The sequence below is a fragment of the Chiloscyllium plagiosum genome, chromosome 37, assembly GCF_004010195.1.
Source record: "Chiloscyllium plagiosum isolate BGI_BamShark_2017 chromosome 37, ASM401019v2, whole genome shotgun sequence".
Classification (NCBI taxonomy): Eukaryota; Metazoa; Chordata; class Chondrichthyes; order Orectolobiformes; family Hemiscylliidae; genus Chiloscyllium; species Chiloscyllium plagiosum.
In genome coordinates this window covers 3,318,237-3,335,990 of record NC_057746.1, presented here as the reverse complement: position 1 = coordinate 3,335,990, position 17,754 = coordinate 3,318,237, and the positions used below count along the sequence as shown (strand labels likewise).

General features: G+C 43.8%; 1 protein-coding gene across 5 annotated transcripts in view; it reads right to left on the bottom strand.

Moving 5' to 3' along the window:
• The window catches only part of LOC122541578 (zinc finger protein 271-like), a 652,600-nt gene that overhangs the window by 24,324 nt on the left and 610,522 nt on the right, over window positions 1-17,754 (bottom strand). Inside the window, exons 2-3 of one of the 5 annotated variants that reach the window (XM_043678411.1) lie at window positions 9,509-11,322; window positions 7,944-9,172 (exon numbers count right to left, since the gene is read on the bottom strand). In XM_043678411.1, the coding sequence (XP_043534346.1) occupies window positions 8,117-9,172; window positions 9,509-10,879 (2,427 nt within the window). In that variant the 5' untranslated portion in view covers window positions 10,880-11,322 and the 3' untranslated portion in view covers window positions 7,944-8,116. Of the gene's footprint in view, window positions 1-7,943; window positions 11,323-13,917; window positions 13,995-17,754 lie in introns of those variants that run through there. The other 4 variants (XM_043678410.1, XM_043678412.1, XM_043678409.1 and 1 more) reach the window with 4 other exon arrangements.

The window sequence follows — 17,754 nt, the reverse complement described above, 5'->3', positions numbered from 1 at the left end:
ACAAAATTCTGTCAAAGGTCATCGCCAACCGGGTCAGGTCTGCTCTGGGGTTGGTGATTCACCCTGACCAAACCTGTGCTGTGCCGGGCAGGAGGGTCGCTGAGAGTCTCGCACTCCTCAGGGATACGATCGCCTACGTGCAGGACAGAGGGTTGGACACCTGCCTGATCAGCCTGGACCAGGAGAAAGCCTTTGACAGGATATCGCATACATATATGAGGGATGTCCTCTCCAAAATGGGCTTCGGGGAGGGAATCAGTAATTGGATCAGACTGCTCTACACCAACATTGTCAGTGCAGTCTCAATCAATGGGTGGGAATCAGATAGCTTCCCAGTCAGATCTGGAGTCAGGCAGGGCTGCCCTCTCTCTCCTGCCTTGTTTGCGTGCTGCATAGAGCCATTTGCCGAGTCCATCAGGAAGGATGCGAGCCTGAGAGTGGTGACTATTCCTGGCAGCGGGGGCCTGCAGGTTAAGGCTTCCCTGTACATGGATGACGTCGCCGTTTTCTGCTCAGATCCGCTGTCCGTGCGCAGACTCATGTGCATATGTGACCATTTTGAAAGGGCCTCGGGGGCCAAGGTAGACCGAGGCAAGAGTGAGACCATGCTCTTCGGGAACTGGGCCGACCAATCCTCGATCCCCTTCACCGTCAGGACCGACCACCTGAAGGTGCTGGGTATTTGGTTCGGGGGGGGGCTGGGACGTGTGCCAAGTCTTGGGAGGAGCATATCAGCAAAGTGAGAAGTCAGGTGGAGGCAACGTGCCATGTGAGTTTCTGAACTCCCTGCCATTCTCCTTTCGCCAAGATTCTCTCACAAACATTTCCCCTTCCATTCAGAGTGATTGTTTTCTCTGAGTTGATTTCCCTGAACTGATACACTTTGGTCATGTCAGAGATTTATTTTGACCCTCCATTACTCCACCTCACACACAAAAATGTGTTCAAATTTAATTTCACGAGCACATCCCGGAATCCCTGATTATCCTATCAGAGTGTTCTGACTGAGTAACCAGTCTGGATACTGAAAGGTGAATCAATCAGTGCAGTGAAATATGTCCAATGTCAAAGTGAGTTTGGGAATGAAATATGGGCAATATTTATGACAAAACCAATCAGTGACACAGAGATCACTTTGGGGAATAAAACTGTCAAAGCCTTCTTGCTTTTTTTGAGCTGCAATATAATTTGAGTAATTGAGGGTATTTATTTCAGTAGCTCGCACAAGACATTATAAATTATTATGAAGATGTTTAAAATGTTTCTGTCACATGTATCTCAGCACATAAAAGCCTTTCTTACTGGAGATTTATTTATGAATTAATTTGTTCAATATAGTTTTATTAGAGACTGATTCTGAAGTAGAATTTGCTGTTAAATTTGTTTCGATCTGTTGTTCAGTGCCAAGTGTATCACAAATGCAATCACAGTTTCTCTCTCCACCATTCTTGCTTGAACAAGGCAACAGCAGTTCAGTTACACCCATGTTTTTGTCTTGTAATCACATCATGCATATTTGGGAAGCTTTGTGGATCCATGGGGCTCAGTGGTTAGCACTACTGCCTCATAGCACTAGGATCCCAGGTTCACTTCCAGCCTTGGGCGACTGTCTGTGCGGAGTTTGTATATTCTCCCCGTGTCTGCGTGGGTTTCCTCCGGGTGTTCCGGTTTCCTCCCACGGTCCAAAGATGTGCAGGTTAGGTGAACTGGCTGTGCTCAATTGCCCGTAGTGTTAGGTGCATTAGTCAGAGGGAAATGGGACTGGGTGGGTTACTCTTCGGTAGGTCGGTGTGGGCTTTTTGTGCCGAAGGGCCTGTTGCCACACTGTAGGGAATTTAATCACTAATCTACTAATAATGCATTTCTCATCCTGATTTGTCTGTACTAATACTTGGGTTCTAAAACCATTACTGCAGTCCCAGTTGGGTATGTTACATGGCTGTTCATAAAATAGACAAAAACTCCAGATCTTTTATTCTGTGTAACTCAAGAGATTTCCAGTTCATTCCCACGTAACAGATGCTGTGTGAGAATTATTTACAGAAATACAAAGACAGGCCGGAATTTCAATTGCTTGTAATAATGTCAGGAGTTCTTTTCATGACAGTTTATAACTCCTAATGTAGGAGTAGAATAGGAATAGATTTGCAGGAGTCTTGAACAAATTTCTGTGAATCACAGTAAAATTAGAAGAGCTGAGTTGTGTGCACTTTAATGGAGGGATAGAGATTATGAAGTGATGATAGAGGTTTGAAAATAACAATTTGTGTTCATGTTGTCAAATTAATTTAATTGGCTATATTGGGGGTGAGTAATGGTCAGGTTTACAAGTTGTGCATGGTTAAGGTTAAAAGTAGCATTTGAACTCTATAGTAAACCCCAGGGTAAGAAATGCTCATTTGGTAACTTATTGACAAAAATGAAAATAATTGATTTAAAATGTAAGCTGACAAAGCTTATTGGACAGTAAAGATGACCTGTTACACAAGTTCTACATGTTGAACTATCTTTCTGGTGGATCTCGGACCTGGTGGCTCAGTGGTTAGCACTGCTGCTTCACAGCACCAGGGTCCCAGGTTTGATTCCAGCCTCTGTGTGGAGTTTACACATTCTCCCCGTGTCTGTGTGGGTTTCCTCCAGGTGCTCCGGTTTCCTCCCATGGTCCAAAGACGTGCAGGTCAGATGAATTGGCCATGCTAAATTGCCCATAGTGTTAGGTGCATTAGTCGGAAGGAAATGAGTCTGGGTGGGTTACTCTTCGGAGGGTCGGTGTGGACTGGTTGGACCGAGGGGCCTGTTTCCACATTGTAGGGAATATAATCAAACCTAGTTTCTTGAGTCATGATGTTCTTCAAGATTTTAGTTTTGTCAACTTAACTCTAACATACAATCTGTTGCACTTTTAAAACTTCAACACTAGTTCCTCAGTCCACCTTAACTTTGGAAACTGCACACCTAAAGCTGTTGTGTGGAATGCCCCTTGCGCCCTCTCTCTCCCTCTTGCTCTCTCTCTCTCTCTCTCAAAAGTAGCATCCTCATGAAACCTATTCACATTCTGTTAAGGCCCTTTAGCCGTTATACTGTTTTCTAAAGCTGATCCCAACACTGGATTTATCGGGGCAAGAGGAAGCCATTCTCTCCTTCAGGCCATTCAATTTGATCATGGTCACCCAACTTATCTCCCCTGCTCCCGCTTTGACACTTATCCTTTGATTCCTTTGGCCCTCAGAACTATACTTAAGTCCTCTTGAAAACATACAATATTTTGCCTCACCCAGTTTGTCTGGCAGAGACTTTCACAAGCTCATCACTCTCTGGGTGCAGAAATTTCTCATTGTGGTCCTAAATGCAGACCCTGTATCCTTAGACTGTGATCTCTGCTTCTGGGCTCCCAGACATTGGGAATATTCTGCATTTACCGTGTCTAGTCCTATTAGAATTTTATAGCTATCTATGAAACGCCCCTCATTCTTATAAACTCCAGTGAATATAGTCTTAGTCTATCCAGTCTCTCTTCATATGTCAGTCCTGCCATCCCAGGAGTCAGCCTGGTAAACCCTTTGTTGCACTCCCTCCATAGCCAGAATATCCTTCCTCAGATAAGGAGACCAAAACTACACACAGTACTCATGGTGTGATATTTCCCCAATATTGATGTCAGACTAACCAGTTGATAAATCCCTGTTTTCTCTTTACCTTGTTCTTTAAATATTGGAGTTACATTAGCTACCTGCCAATCATAGAAGCTGTTCCAGCATCTATTGACCTTGATTCCATAATTCCAACCAACAATATCCAAACTTCAAGACCTAGGTCTCTGCTCCGTCTTCTGCAATTGGATCCTCAACTTCCTGACCCACAGACTGCAATCAGTGAGAACAGGCAACAACACCTCCTCCATGATAATCCTTAACACCGGTGCCCCGCAAGGCTGCAAACTCAGCCCCTCACTTTACACCCATGACTGTCGCCAAATTCTGTGCTAACTCCATCTACAAGTTCACTGATGACACCACCATTGTAGGTCTGATCTCAAACAATGAAGAGACAGAATACAGGAAAGAGATACAGTGCTCGGTGGAATGGTGTAAAAATAACAATCACTCCCTCAACATCACCAAAATGAAAGACTTCAGAAAGCAAGGTGGAGACCACACTCCTGTCTGCATCAATGGTGCTGAGGTGGAGACGGTCGAAAGCGTCAAGTTCCTCGGGATGACAATCACTAACAATCTGTCCTGGTTCACCCACGTTGACGCTACAATCAAGAAAGCACAACAATGCCTGTACTTCCTCAGGAGGCTAAGGAAATTTGGCATGTCCATAAAGACTCTCACCAATTTTCAGAGATGCAAAACAGAAAGCATTCTATGCGGATGCATCACGGCTTGGTCTGACAACTCCTGTGTTCAGGACCATAAGAAACTACAGAGAGTTGTGAATACAGCCCAGTCCATCATGCAAATCAACCTTACATCCATTAACTCCATTATACTTGTTGATGGGAAGGTAGCCAACATAATCAAAGACCCCTCCCACCCTGGTTATAACCTCATCCAACCTCTTCTATCAGGCAGAAGATACATAAGCTCAAACACATGTAGCAACAGACTCAAGAAAAGCTTCCTCCATGCTGTTATTAGATTTCTGAATCGATCTCTCAAGTTTCATATTTAATGTTGATCTCGCTCTTGTGCACCTTCTCTGCAGCTGTAATGCTGTATTCTTTGCTCTATTCTATTACCCAAAGGTATTTTGTATGATATGATCTGTCTGTACTGCACGCAAAACAAAACTTTTCACTGTACCTAGGTATATGTTAGAATCATAAATCAAATTAAGTTTTAGAAAATGACCATCAATGCATTCACTATTTCTCGGGCCGCTTTCTTAACAGGATGTAGATTACCAGCTTCTGTGTATTTATCAGCCCTTATTCTAATCAATTTCCCCAACACAATTTCCCTAATCATATTGATTACCTTCAGTTCCTCCCTCTCACTAGACCCTGTGTTCTATCTACTCCTATCTTCCGCACAATAATGTAACCTTCTCTTGCGCCCTTTACTTATAATTCCCCTGGGGAAGAGTGCTCCGGCATCTCCAAAAGAATCTCACGAAAAGTGTACCTTTTTGACTGGAGACCTGTGATCAGATCATTCTTCAAGCTAACCAGTACCATTATCTTGGCTTCTATTTACTGCTAAAAGTCAACTCACTGGAACCCAAAGATGCAAAATGGCCCTACCTTCCCTTTGACCATTTCTGTTTTTCTCTTGATGCTACATTACAGTATTGGCCCTCAAAAGACTTTCTCAACAACATCTATATTGTACATTTAAATTAAGCCTGTTGTCACAGAACATATAGACTCATAGAGATGTTCAGCATGGAAACAGACCCTTCGGTCCAACCCGTCCATGCTGACCAGATATCCCAACCCAATCTAGTCCCACCTGCCAGCACCCAGCCCATATCCCTCCAAACCCTTCCTATTCATATACCCATCCAAATGCCTCTTAAATGCTGCAATTGTACCAGCCTCCACCACTTCCTCTGACAGCTCATTCCATGCATGTGCCACCCTCTGCGTGAAAAAGTTGCCCCTGCGGTCTCTTTTATATCTTTCCCCTCTCACCCTAAACCTATGCCCTCTAGTTCTGGACTCCCCAACCCCAGGACAAAGACTTTGCCTATTTATCCTATCCATGCCCCTCATAATTTTGTAAACCTCTATAAAGTCACCCCTCAGCCTCCGACGCTCCAGGGAAAACAGCCCCAGCCTGTTCAGCCTCTCCCTATAGCTCAAATCCTCCAACCCTGGCAACATCCTTGTAAATCTTTTCTGAACCCTTTCAAGTTTCACAACATCTTTCCGATAGGAAGGAGACCAGAACTGCACTCAATATTCCAATAGTGGCCTAACCAATGTCCTGTACAGCCGCAACTCCTGTACTCAATGTGCAGTACAATTTAATAATTTAAGCCTTGTTGATCACAAAAGTATATTGACAAGTCTAAATAAACTATAGCACTGTGGTCCTCTCTTGAGGAATAGAATTGAAAAGCAGAGTAGTTATGTTGAACTTGTTTAGAATCTTGCTTGGACCACACTCCGAGCACTGTGGACAGTTCTAATCCTTCATATTCAAAAGAAACTGGAGGAGGTATGAAAAAGCATTGATAAGGATGAGACTGAGAATTGAGAGATTGTAACTATCAGGAAAGACTCAACAAACCAGCACTCTTCTCCGCAGAAAAGAGAAGGCCGAAGGGTGACATGACAGAAATCTTTACAATGATGCATTATAAATGAAGACTTTGGGGTAAATAGATAAAAAGTGTTTCCACTTGTGTGGAGGAGTCCAAAATTAGTCGGTCGATAATAAGTCTAATGAAGAATTCAGGATAAACTTCTTCACCATGAGAAACACAAGAATGTGGAACTTGCTCCCAATGGGAATGGTTGAGGAAATAGTTTAGATGCAATTGATGAGAAGCCAGATAAAACCATGAGGGGAAAAAAAAGAACAATCTGCTGAGAGGTGAGAAAAAATAGGGAGGGAGAAAGTTCGTGTGGAGCATAAGCGCCAGGTGAAAGCAGTTGGGCCAAATGATCTGCGTATAGGTTTTAAAAAATTGAATCAAAAAATGCTGGAAGTGTCATTAACATATAAAGATGAGATGATCTTTCATTAAAAAGTCACCACCATGACCACACCCTCTCCCCCCCCACCCCCAAATCAAACCAAAGTCACAAGTATCCTTGCCCTACATCAATCTCTCATTCAAATTGACCCTTCACTTACTTTGTCGAAGCTGGTCACCTCCAGATCCTTCAGTCTCTCACTCCCCAATTTAAACACAGTCCCCAAGTCCCAGGCTCACTTTCTGCATCAGAGGTTCTAAGTACTGGTTCTATCTTCACTCCTACTCTTTTCTTTTTTTCAACTCATACTGCATGGAAACAAGCCCTGGAGCCCAACTTGTGCATGCTGACCAGTTTCCTAAAATGAACTAGTCCCGTTTGCCTGTTTTTGGCCTATATCCCTCTAAATATTTCCTATCCATGTACAATATTTTAAATGGTGTAATTGTACCCTTCCTCTGCCACTTCCTCTGATATTGTCAACTTCAAAGCCTTTGAGGATGAATAATGCTAATCCCTCACTTGAAAGCTCTGACAAACGTCTGCAAAGAAACTGAGATAGTAGCTGCAATAACTGAAATATATTCAGATAAGTTTAAATCTCCACCTGATCTGCTCAAAGTCACCTCCCGTTCATCGCTCACTTTCACAAGCTTCAGGAAACTCTTGGTGCTTCAGAAATACTTCCATCCATTTGAATTTCAAGTAATGTTCCAGATGGTAAAATGGTAACTGCCCTCAATTCCTAATTTACATACAATGATATTGAGCTCATGTGGATGTTAGAAGCCGCAGTACAAAAAAAGATTTTTATCCAATATTCCATTTTATTAAAAAAATACTGTTGCAAATTGGTCCAAACATAAAATGAATGGGAAAAAAAAAACAGTTGATTTCCAGTCTGTTCCAATGTTTTTTGTCTATTCACAGCAATGCACACAATCTGTGAAGTGCACAGCTCTTCTCATGGCATGTATTTGAGTTGTTGGTGACTCTTCATGTGATGTTTGCTGTTTTCTGAAATGACATTTGTCTTTCTGAGGAACGTAATTGCCTTGGTAGCTCCATTACACCAGCTGATGGAATTTAAATACCATGAATAAATCTGGAAATTAAATCTAGTCTCAATAATGCTGGCCATGAAGCTATAATTGATTTTTGAAAAAACACTTTGGTTCTGTAAAGAGCATATCTTTTCATTTTCATGTGATTTAAAACTGTGGACTGAAATGAGAAAGAACTGTTACAAAATATATTTTGAAATCAAGAAATTTGACACGCTGATGGAATTTAAATACCATGAATAAATCTGGAAATTAAATCTAGTCTCAATAATGCTGGCCATGAAGCTATAATTGATTTTTGAAAAAACACTTTGGTTCTGTAAAGAGCATATCTTTTCATTTTCATGTGATTTAAAACTGTGGACTGAAATGAGAAAGAACTGTTACAAAATATATTTTGAAATCAAGAAATTTGACACCATTGTGATGTTGTTTGTATAGTTCTGGGGTCCAGCAATATGCTGACGAGTTGTTTACAATGAATGCGTTGGTGTTTTTGGAGTGTTGATGCATCTGAGAATGATTTGTCACACACATCACACCTGAATGGTTTCTCCCCTGTGTGAACACGTTGGTGCACATGAAGAGTCCATGACCGTGAGAATGATTTGTTGCATACCTTGCATGTGAATGGTTTCTCCCCTGTGTGAATCCTCTGATGAAGCAGAAGTCTTGATGAATCAGAGAATGATTTATTGCATGCCTTGCACCTGAACGGTTTCTCCCCAGTATGAATACGTTGGTGTGTGCGGAGATTCGACAGCAAGGAGAATGATTTGTCACACACAACACACCTGAAAGGCTTCTCCCCTGTATGAATCCGTTCATGTTTGTGGAGATCTGATGATGACGAGAATGATTTGTCACATACCTCACACTTGAATGGTTTCTCACCTGTGTGAATACGTTGATGTTTGCGGAGATCTGATAGTGATGAGAATGACTTTATGCAGGCCTCACATGTGAATGGCTTCTCCCCTGTATGAATGCGTTGGTGCACGAGGAGGGTTGATGACTTTGAGAATGATTTGTCACACACCTCACACGTGAATGGTTTCTCCCCCGTGTGAATGCGTTGGTGTTTTTGGAGTGTTGATGCATCTGAGAATGATTTGTCACACACATCACACCTGAATGGTTTCTCCCCTGTGTGAACACGTTGGTGCACATGAAGAGTCCATGACCGTGAGAATGATTTGTTGCATACCTTGCATGTGAATGGTTTCTCCCCTGTGTGAATCCTCTGATGAAGCAGAAGTCTTGATGAATCAGAGAATGATTTATTGCATGCCTTGCACCTGAACGGTTTCTCCCCAGTATGAATACGTTGGTGTGTGCGGAGATTCGACAGCAAGGAGAATGATTTGTCACACACAACACACCTGAAAGGCTTCTCCCCTGTATGAATCCGTTCATGTTTGTGGAGATCTGATGATGACGAGAATGATTTGTCACATACCTCACACTTGAATGGTTTCTCACCTGTGTGAATACGTTGATGTTTGCGGAGATCTGATAGTGATGAGAATGACTTTATGCAGGCCTCACATGTGAATGGCTTCTCCCCTGTATGAATGCGTTGGTGCACGAGGAGGGTTGATGACTTTGAGAATGATTTGTCACACACCTCACACGTGAATGGTTTCTCCCCCGTGTGAATGCGTTGGTGTTTTTGGAGTGTTGATGCATCTGAGAATGATTTGTCACACACATCACACCTGAATGGTTTCTCCCCTGTGTGAACACGTTGGTGCACATGAAGAGTCCATGACCGTGAGAATGATTTGTTGCATACCTTGCATGTGAATGGTTTCTCCCCTGTGTGAATCCTCTGATGAAGCAGAAGTCTTGATGAATCAGAGAATGATTTATTGCATGCCTTGCACCTGAACGGTTTCTCCCCAGTATGAATACGTTGGTGTGTGCGGAGATTCGACAGCAAGGAGAATGATTTGTCACACACAACACACCTGAAAGGCTTCTCCCCTGTATGAATCCGTTCATGTTTGTGGAGATCTGATGATGACGAGAATGATTTGTCACATACCTCACACTTGAATGGTTTCTCACCTGTGTGAATACGTTGATGTTTGCGGAGATCTGATAGTGATGAGAATGACTTTATGCAGGCCTCACATGTGAATGGCTTCTCCCCTGTATGAATGCGTTGGTGCACGAGGAGGGTTGATGACTTTGAGAATGATTTGTCACACACCTCACACGTGAATGGTTTCTCCCCCGTGTGAATGCGTTGGTGTTTTTGGAGTGTTGATGCATCTGAGAATGATTTGTCACACACATCACACCTGAATGGTTTCTCCCCTGTGTGAACACGTTGGTGCACATGAAGAGTCCATGACCGTGAGAATGATTTGTTGCATACCTTGCATGTGAATGGTTTCTCCCCTGTGTGAATCCTCTGATGAAGCAGAAGTCTTGATGAATCAGAGAATGATTTATTGCATGCCTTGCACCTGAACGGTTTCTCCCCAGTATGAATACGTTGGTGTGTGCGGAGATTCGACAGCAAGGAGAATGATTTGTCACACACAACACACCTGAAAGGCTTCTCCCCTGTATGAATCCGTTCATGTTTGTGGAGATCTGATGATGACGAGAATGATTTGTCACATACCTCACACTTGAATGGTTTCTCACCTGTGTGAATACGTTGATGTTTGCGGAGATCTGATAGTGATGAGAATGACTTTATGCAGGCCTCACATGTGAATGGCTTCTCCCCTGTATGAATGCGTTGGTGCACGAGGAGGGTTGATGACTTTGAGAATGATTTGTCACACACCTCACACGTGAATGGTTTCTCCCCCGTGTGAATGCGTTGGTGTTTTTGGAGTGTTGATGCATCTGAGAATGATTTGTCACACACATCACACCTGAATGGTTTCTCCCCTGTGTGAACACGTTGGTGCACATGAAGAGTCCATGACCGTGAGAATGATTTGTTGCATACCTTGCATGTGAATGGTTTCTCCCCAGTGTGAATCCGCCGGTGGTTCACCAGGCCTGATGATTGTACAAAGCCATGGTTACACACCTCACACTTGAATGGTTTCTCCCCGGTGTGAATGCGTCTGTGATTCATGAGTGTCCATGATTGTGCAAAGGTTCGGTCACAGACCTCACACTTAAAAGGTTTCTCTTCCATGTACCTGCTGTTATTTTAATAGTCATGCAATATATGTGCCTTTTGTGTCAGGAGATCTTAACAAGCCTGTGGAGTTCCCCTCACACTTGAACAGCCTCTCACCTGTAGGAATAAGTCAATGGTTCATAAGGCTCAATATTTGACTGAAGCTCTCACCACATCTTGAGTCCATTCACACTTCTTCCTGACCGATCACCCACAGCCGAATCTTCGGAAAGGTTGGTTCTGACAGAAGGCTCCACATCACTGACCAGTTTCAGATCTGATGATATGTCAAAGCTCCCCCGACCAAATGATTTCACTGCCCAGCCTTCTCTGTGGTAAGCAATGCTGGAATACTGGAGGTCTTCCCACAGTTGTGCAGTTGTTCTTTAGAGATGGTCAGAATCTATCTGCAGTGCCTATCCTCTCTGTCTTCTCTGGTGCAGTACAGTGCAATCCATCTGCAAAACAAGAAAAGAATATGAATGCCTCCAATTAAAGCAAAATAATTCGGATGCAGAAAATTTGAATTATCCAGTATTTTTGTGCTAATTTCCTCCAATTCTCTCTCCTCCCTTGTGAAAGGGTTGACTCCTCAGACGTTTTGTTTATACTTTAAGAGGATGTGGGCATTGCTGCCCATCTCCATAAATCACTGCAGTCTATATTGTATGGACATATCCACAGAGCTGTTAGGGAGGGAGTTCCAGGCTTGGAGGAGAACTTGAAGATCATGGTGTTCCAAGGGATCTGCTTCCCTGTCCTCCTGGACAGTAAAGGTCACAGGCTCGGTAATTCTTATTGCAGCAGCCTTTATAGGTTGCTGTAGTACATCTTGTAGATGATACACATTGCTGCCATTGACTGACACTGGAAAAGCCCAAATTAAGTATTACTGGACAGGCCACTGGGGAGTAAGTAATACTGTCGTAATACCTTCCATCATTTGCTGATTGACAGTTGACTGAGAGGATTCAAAATGATTAGGTTGGATTTATGAACAGGAATATCTGGAGAGTTTTTTTCAAATTAGTGGATAGATGCCAATCTTGCGGCTACACTGCATAGCTTTGTCAGGGGCAGAGCTAGTTCTGGAGCAGAAATCTTCAATATTTTGGTCAGGATGCTGTCAGCGCCTAGGGCCTTTGTATCCAGTGCCTTTAGCCATTTCTTGATATTACATGGAGTGAATCAAATTGGCCAAAGACTGGCAACCGTGTTGCTGGGAAGCTCCCAGAAGTCAACTGGAGGAGATGCATCTTTTGATATGCTGGAATCCCCCATCATTGAGGATGGGGATATTTCTGGAGCCACTACCCCAGCCAGTTATTTAGTTGTCCACCACCATTCACGAGTGAATGTGGCAGTACTGTAGAGCTTAAATCTGAACCGTTAATAGTGGTATCACTTAGCTCTGTTGATTGTATACTGCTCCTGCTGTTTGGTGTGCAGGTAGTCTTCTACTCTGGCTTTGCCAGCTTGTTACATCATTTTTAGGAATGTCTAAAACTGCTCCCAGCATGCCCCCAGAGCTCTTCATTGAACCAGGGTTGGTCCCCTGGCTTGATAGTAACAGTAAAATAGGGGTATGCCAGGCCACGAGGTTACGTGTTTGAATACAATCCTGATGCATAATGTGGGGTTTTGTCTCCACAAGAACTGTGTATTGGTCACTCCCACCAATACTGCCAAGAACATGTAGATTGACAAGGTAAAGTAGCCCCTCTAGTTGGTTCCCTCACCATTGCTGAAATCCCAGTCTAGCAGCTATGTTGTTGATCGATAGTGGTTCTGCTCAGCCACAATTGTTAGTGAATATTGATTGTAATCAGGAGGTTTTCTTTTCTGATGACCTGAACCAATGCGACTGGATAGAGTAAGGAGTCAATGTTGAGGACTCCCAGGACAACATGTTCCTCACAGCATACCGCATTGTCAGTTTCATTGAGTATATACAGGGACGGTGATTGTCCTAGCTTGGACAGTGTCTCTTCCATGTGATTCTGTGAGAATGACTCTGCTGGCAGACTAATCTGTGGGACAGATCTTCCAATTTTGACAGAAGCTTCCAACAATTAGTAAGTGAGGAGAACTCTGTAGGGTTGACAGGGCTGTGTTAGTTGCTGAAATTTCCAGGACTGGGGTTGATACTGGGTGGTCTGTCCTATTTCTTTCCTTTGTGGCTTTGCAGTAGTTTTGATCCGACTGAGTAACCCCTTCAGAGAGTGTTTCAGAGTCAACTACATTGCTGTGCATGTGGAGTCACATGTAGGTCAGACCCAAGTAAGGACGCAGGTTTCCTCTCCTTCAGGTGTGCCCCAATCGGTTTTTATAACAGTTAACACAATTCCATTACTCAGACTCACTTTTAATTCCAGGTTTGTTAATTGAATTTAAATTCCAGCAGTCTGTGTGGTAGAACACATAGGCAAAAGCACATCTTTGGACTGTGGGAGGAAACCGGAGCACCCGGAGGAAACCCACGCAGACACGGGGAGAACGTGCAAACTCCACACAGTCAGTCGCCTGAGGCGGGAATTGAACCCGGGTCTCTGGCGCTGTGAGACAGCAGTGCTAACCACTGTGCCACCGTGCCGCCCACATGCCCTTAAAGCATTATCCTGGGTCTCTGGATTATAAGTCCAGTTATAGCTCAACATCCCTTCTTCAGTGGAAGTCCCAGTTAGTGCCAGTCTGTCATTTCTGTGTGGGAGAATCAGATGTAAATTCTCTCTTTTTCCTTACTTGACCTCTGTTTTGACCAGGAACACTGGATAATGATCAGGAGCAGATAATGTGATTACTTTCTTTGTCTACCTTCCCAGTTGCCTTGAGGACAATGGAAAAGACAGTTGGGAAGAGTGCAAAATGGGCTATTAATTCACTGAGAACTGTATTGTACTCTTGAAGATCTAGTAGAGAAAGTTTTAGATGTCAGGATACAATGAAGGTGAGCTCAGCCCAGTGAAGTCTGTAAAGTTTCTCTTACCAAGAATGACAAGTGCCTAAGTGAGGAAAGCTGACCCATAGTTTGGTCAATTAGTGATGATACTCACTGAATCATATCAAACTGGGAACATCCCAAACTCCCAATCCCCAACAACGGTAGAAGAGAAGAATTGTCACTCGCTTTGCAGTCTTGGGGGGACTTGGAAGTACTGGGTGGTGCAATGATTTACATATAATCCCCCCAGGGGAACAGCAGACCTGGCACTCACTGTGGAACAGTCTATCAATGAACAGTATATCACTGATATATTATTGGACTACTAATCCAGAGACCCAGGTTAATGCTTTCAAGGTATATGTTCAAATACCACCACACTAACTGCTGGAATTTAAACTCTATTAACAAACCAAGGAGGTCAGTCCTCCTTCCTCAGGACCAGCAGTGGGGGCTAACACACCAGACCATGCCAGCCTGGACTGAAGTTACCCCTCCCGGGTTAGTACAATCTAAGCCATCTGGAGGAATGCCGAGCACTGTAGAAGGAAGGTGAAGTGACAAATCTCACAGAGCACATGTCGATAAGATCTGCTCACATAGTGCCCTCCCAACTGAAGAATGAGTACTTCTTCATGTTAATCATCACTAGGTAACTAAGATCCCAAAACTAGGTGTCCAAGTGAGTCATCAGCAGCAGGACTGTACTCAACCACAATCTCACAGCTCAGCACAGTCCTCATTTCATGATTACGTCAAACCAGTAATCAGGCAGGTCAGGAGCTGCATTCGGGACACTTTCAAATGCAGAATTGAACTGAATGAATGTACGACAGAGGGTAACATGCAGACAAAAACTGAATGTAGTAGGTAATAAACATAGCTAAACAGCCCACAGGATCAGAACTGAGCAAAGTTCGGTATTCCTATCACCTATTGTTGAGAACTGTGGACTACCAGTCCAGTAACAGGAGAAGGCAGCTCTATGAACACCTCCATTTACAGCCATGCTGGAGACCAGCACACAAGACCGAGACACAATGTTAAAGTGTCTTCAGCCAAAAATAACACATGGATGATCAACCTGAGGAGCTGGGAGAACTCCCCTCCAAGCCACTCCAATCCCCCCAACAGTCGAGAACGCTCAGGTCAGATAATCACCTCCCACTCACACGGAAGAGAACATCTGCAACAACTCTGAACTATCTCAACAGCATCGAGAACACAGAAGTTCCCCTGATTAGGGCAACTCCCATTTGACTCAATCCCCTCCCGTTCACCACCAGTACACTATCCAGTGATGTTACATCATCAGAATATTCCTTCATGTTGGATATTCAGTGCTGAATATTAGTATGGATATTAAGGATAAAATCCTCCAGCGGTGAGGATCTAAATGGATGAGAGGTGTCCTGCAAGTATCAGTTTTGAGTCTGAACTGTTCACTGCATTTTTGAACAATTTAGCTGGGTTAAAAAAACACAACTCCACATTTATTGTTGACACAAGGCAACTGGTTCTGAGAGCAACATACATGGAAACAATAAATTACAAACATTTGGATATGTTGAATAGCTGGGCAAATGGATTTCAGTGTTTCCACTTGAATCTGTACAGGTATTTTGCAAATGATGAAAAATTCAAAACAGTGGAGGTTCAGAGAGACTTGGGGATCAAGGTACAGACATTATTAAAATGTCATTTACAGGTGTAGAAAACAGGGAGAAAGTGAGGACTGCAGATGCTGGAGATCAGAGTCAAAAAATGCAGTGCTGTAAAAGCACAGCCGGTCAGGCAGCATCTGAGGAGCAGGAGAATCAATGTTTCGAGCGTAAAACCCTTCATCAGGATTGAGGCTGGTAGCCCAAGGGGGCTGAGAGATAAATGGGAGGAGAGGTGAGGCTGGGTAAAGGTAGCTGGGAATGCGATAGGTAGACAAAGGTGAGGGTGAAGGTGATAGGTCAGAGAGGAGGATGGAGCGGATAGGTGGGAAGGAAGATGGACAGGTAGGATAGTTCAAGAGGGTGGTGCCGAATTGGAAGGTTGGATCTTGGATAAGGTGGGGGGAAGGGAAATGAGGAAACTGGTGAAATCTATATCTTCATGCCATGGGACTCTCCAACCACACAGGATCAATGCAGATTTCACCAGTTTTCTCATTTCATTTCACCTCCCCTCACCTTGTCCCAGATCCAACCTTCCAACTCGGCACCTACCTGTCCATCTTCCTCTCACCTATCCACTCCATCCTCCTCTCCAACCCATCACCTTCATCCTCACCTTCATCTACGTATTGCATGCCCAGCTACCTTCCACCTCGCATCGCCCCCCCGGCCTTTTATCTCTCAGCCCCCTTGGGCCATGAGCCTCATTCCTGATGAAGGGCTTTATGCTTGAAATGTAGATTCTCCTGCTTCAGGTATAGAAAATAATCAGAAAAAGCAACTGAGGTGGATAAGGTGGTTAAGAAGGCATATAGTTACTTGCATTTATTAGTTGAGGCATTAGTTGCCAGCAAGAGTGGGCACAGTGGTTAGCACTGCTGTCTCACAGCACCAAGGACCTAGGTTCAATTCCAGCTTTGGTTGTCTGTCCAAGTGCAATTTTCACCTTCTCTCCATGTTTCCATGAGTTCTGCGGGTGCTCTGGTTTCCTCCACTATCCAAAAATGTGCCAGTTAGGTGGGTTGGCGTGCTAACTGTGAGCTTTAAGGGATAGATAGGTGGGGGGGCTGGGGCTGCCTTTTGAAGGGTTGTTGCAGACCTAATGGAGAGAATGGCCTTTTTCCTTGGGATTCTATGGTTGAATAAAGAACTGGCAGGTTATGATGGAACTCCCTATAAAGTGTTTGTTTGGCTACAGCTAGTCTGTGCACAGTTCTAGTTGCCCCACTATGAGAAGGATGTGATTGCATGAGGGAAGGTTCAGAGGAATTTCACTAGGACAGTGCCTAGGTTGGATTGATTCAGCTATGAACAGACAGGCTGCATAGACTGAGATTGTTTTCCTGAGTGTAGAGAAGGGGACCTGATTGAGGTGCACAAAATTATAAGGGGTATAGAGTCAGAGCCATAGAGACGTACAGCACAGAAACAGACCCTTCAGTCCAACTTGTCAATGCCTACCAGATATCCTAAATTAATCTAGTCTCATTTGCTAGCACTTAGCCCATATCCCTCTAAACCATTCCTATTCATGTACCCATCCAGGTGCCTTTTAAATGTTGTAATTGTACCAGCCTCTGACAACTCACTAAACAGGGTTGGTGGAAGAAATCTTTCTATTTAATAAAGAATCAACAAATAGGGGTATAGATTTAAGGTAAGGGACAAGAGGTTTGGTGGGGATTTAAGGAAGAGGTTTTATTTTCACCCAGAGGGTGGTGGCCAAATGGAAATCATTGTCTGAGTGGACAATAGAGGCAGGGGCCATCACAGCATTGAAAAAATCTTTAGATGAGAACTTACAGCAACACAACAAACAGGTCTCAGGCCAAGTGCTGGCAAATGGGATTAGAATAGCTTGAACTTTAGGACAATAGACAAGAGGTGCAGGAGGAGGCCATTCTGCCCTTCGAGCCTGCACCACCATTCAATATGATCATGGCTGATCATCCTTAATCAATATCCTGTTCCTGCCTTATCTCCATAACCCTTGATTCCACTATCCTTGAGAGCTCTATCCAACTCTTTCTTAAATGAATCCAGAGACTGGGCCTCCACTGCCCTCTGGGGCAGAGCATTCCACACAGCCACCACTCTCTGGGTGAAGAAGTTTCTCCTCATCTCTGTCCTAAATGGTCTACCCCGTATTTTTAAGCTGTGTCCTCTGGTTCGGCACTCACCCATCAGCGAAACATGTTTCCTGCCTCCAGAGTGTCCAATCCTTTAATAATCTTATATGGCTCAGTCAGATCCCCTCTCAGTCTTCTAAACTCAAGGGCATACAA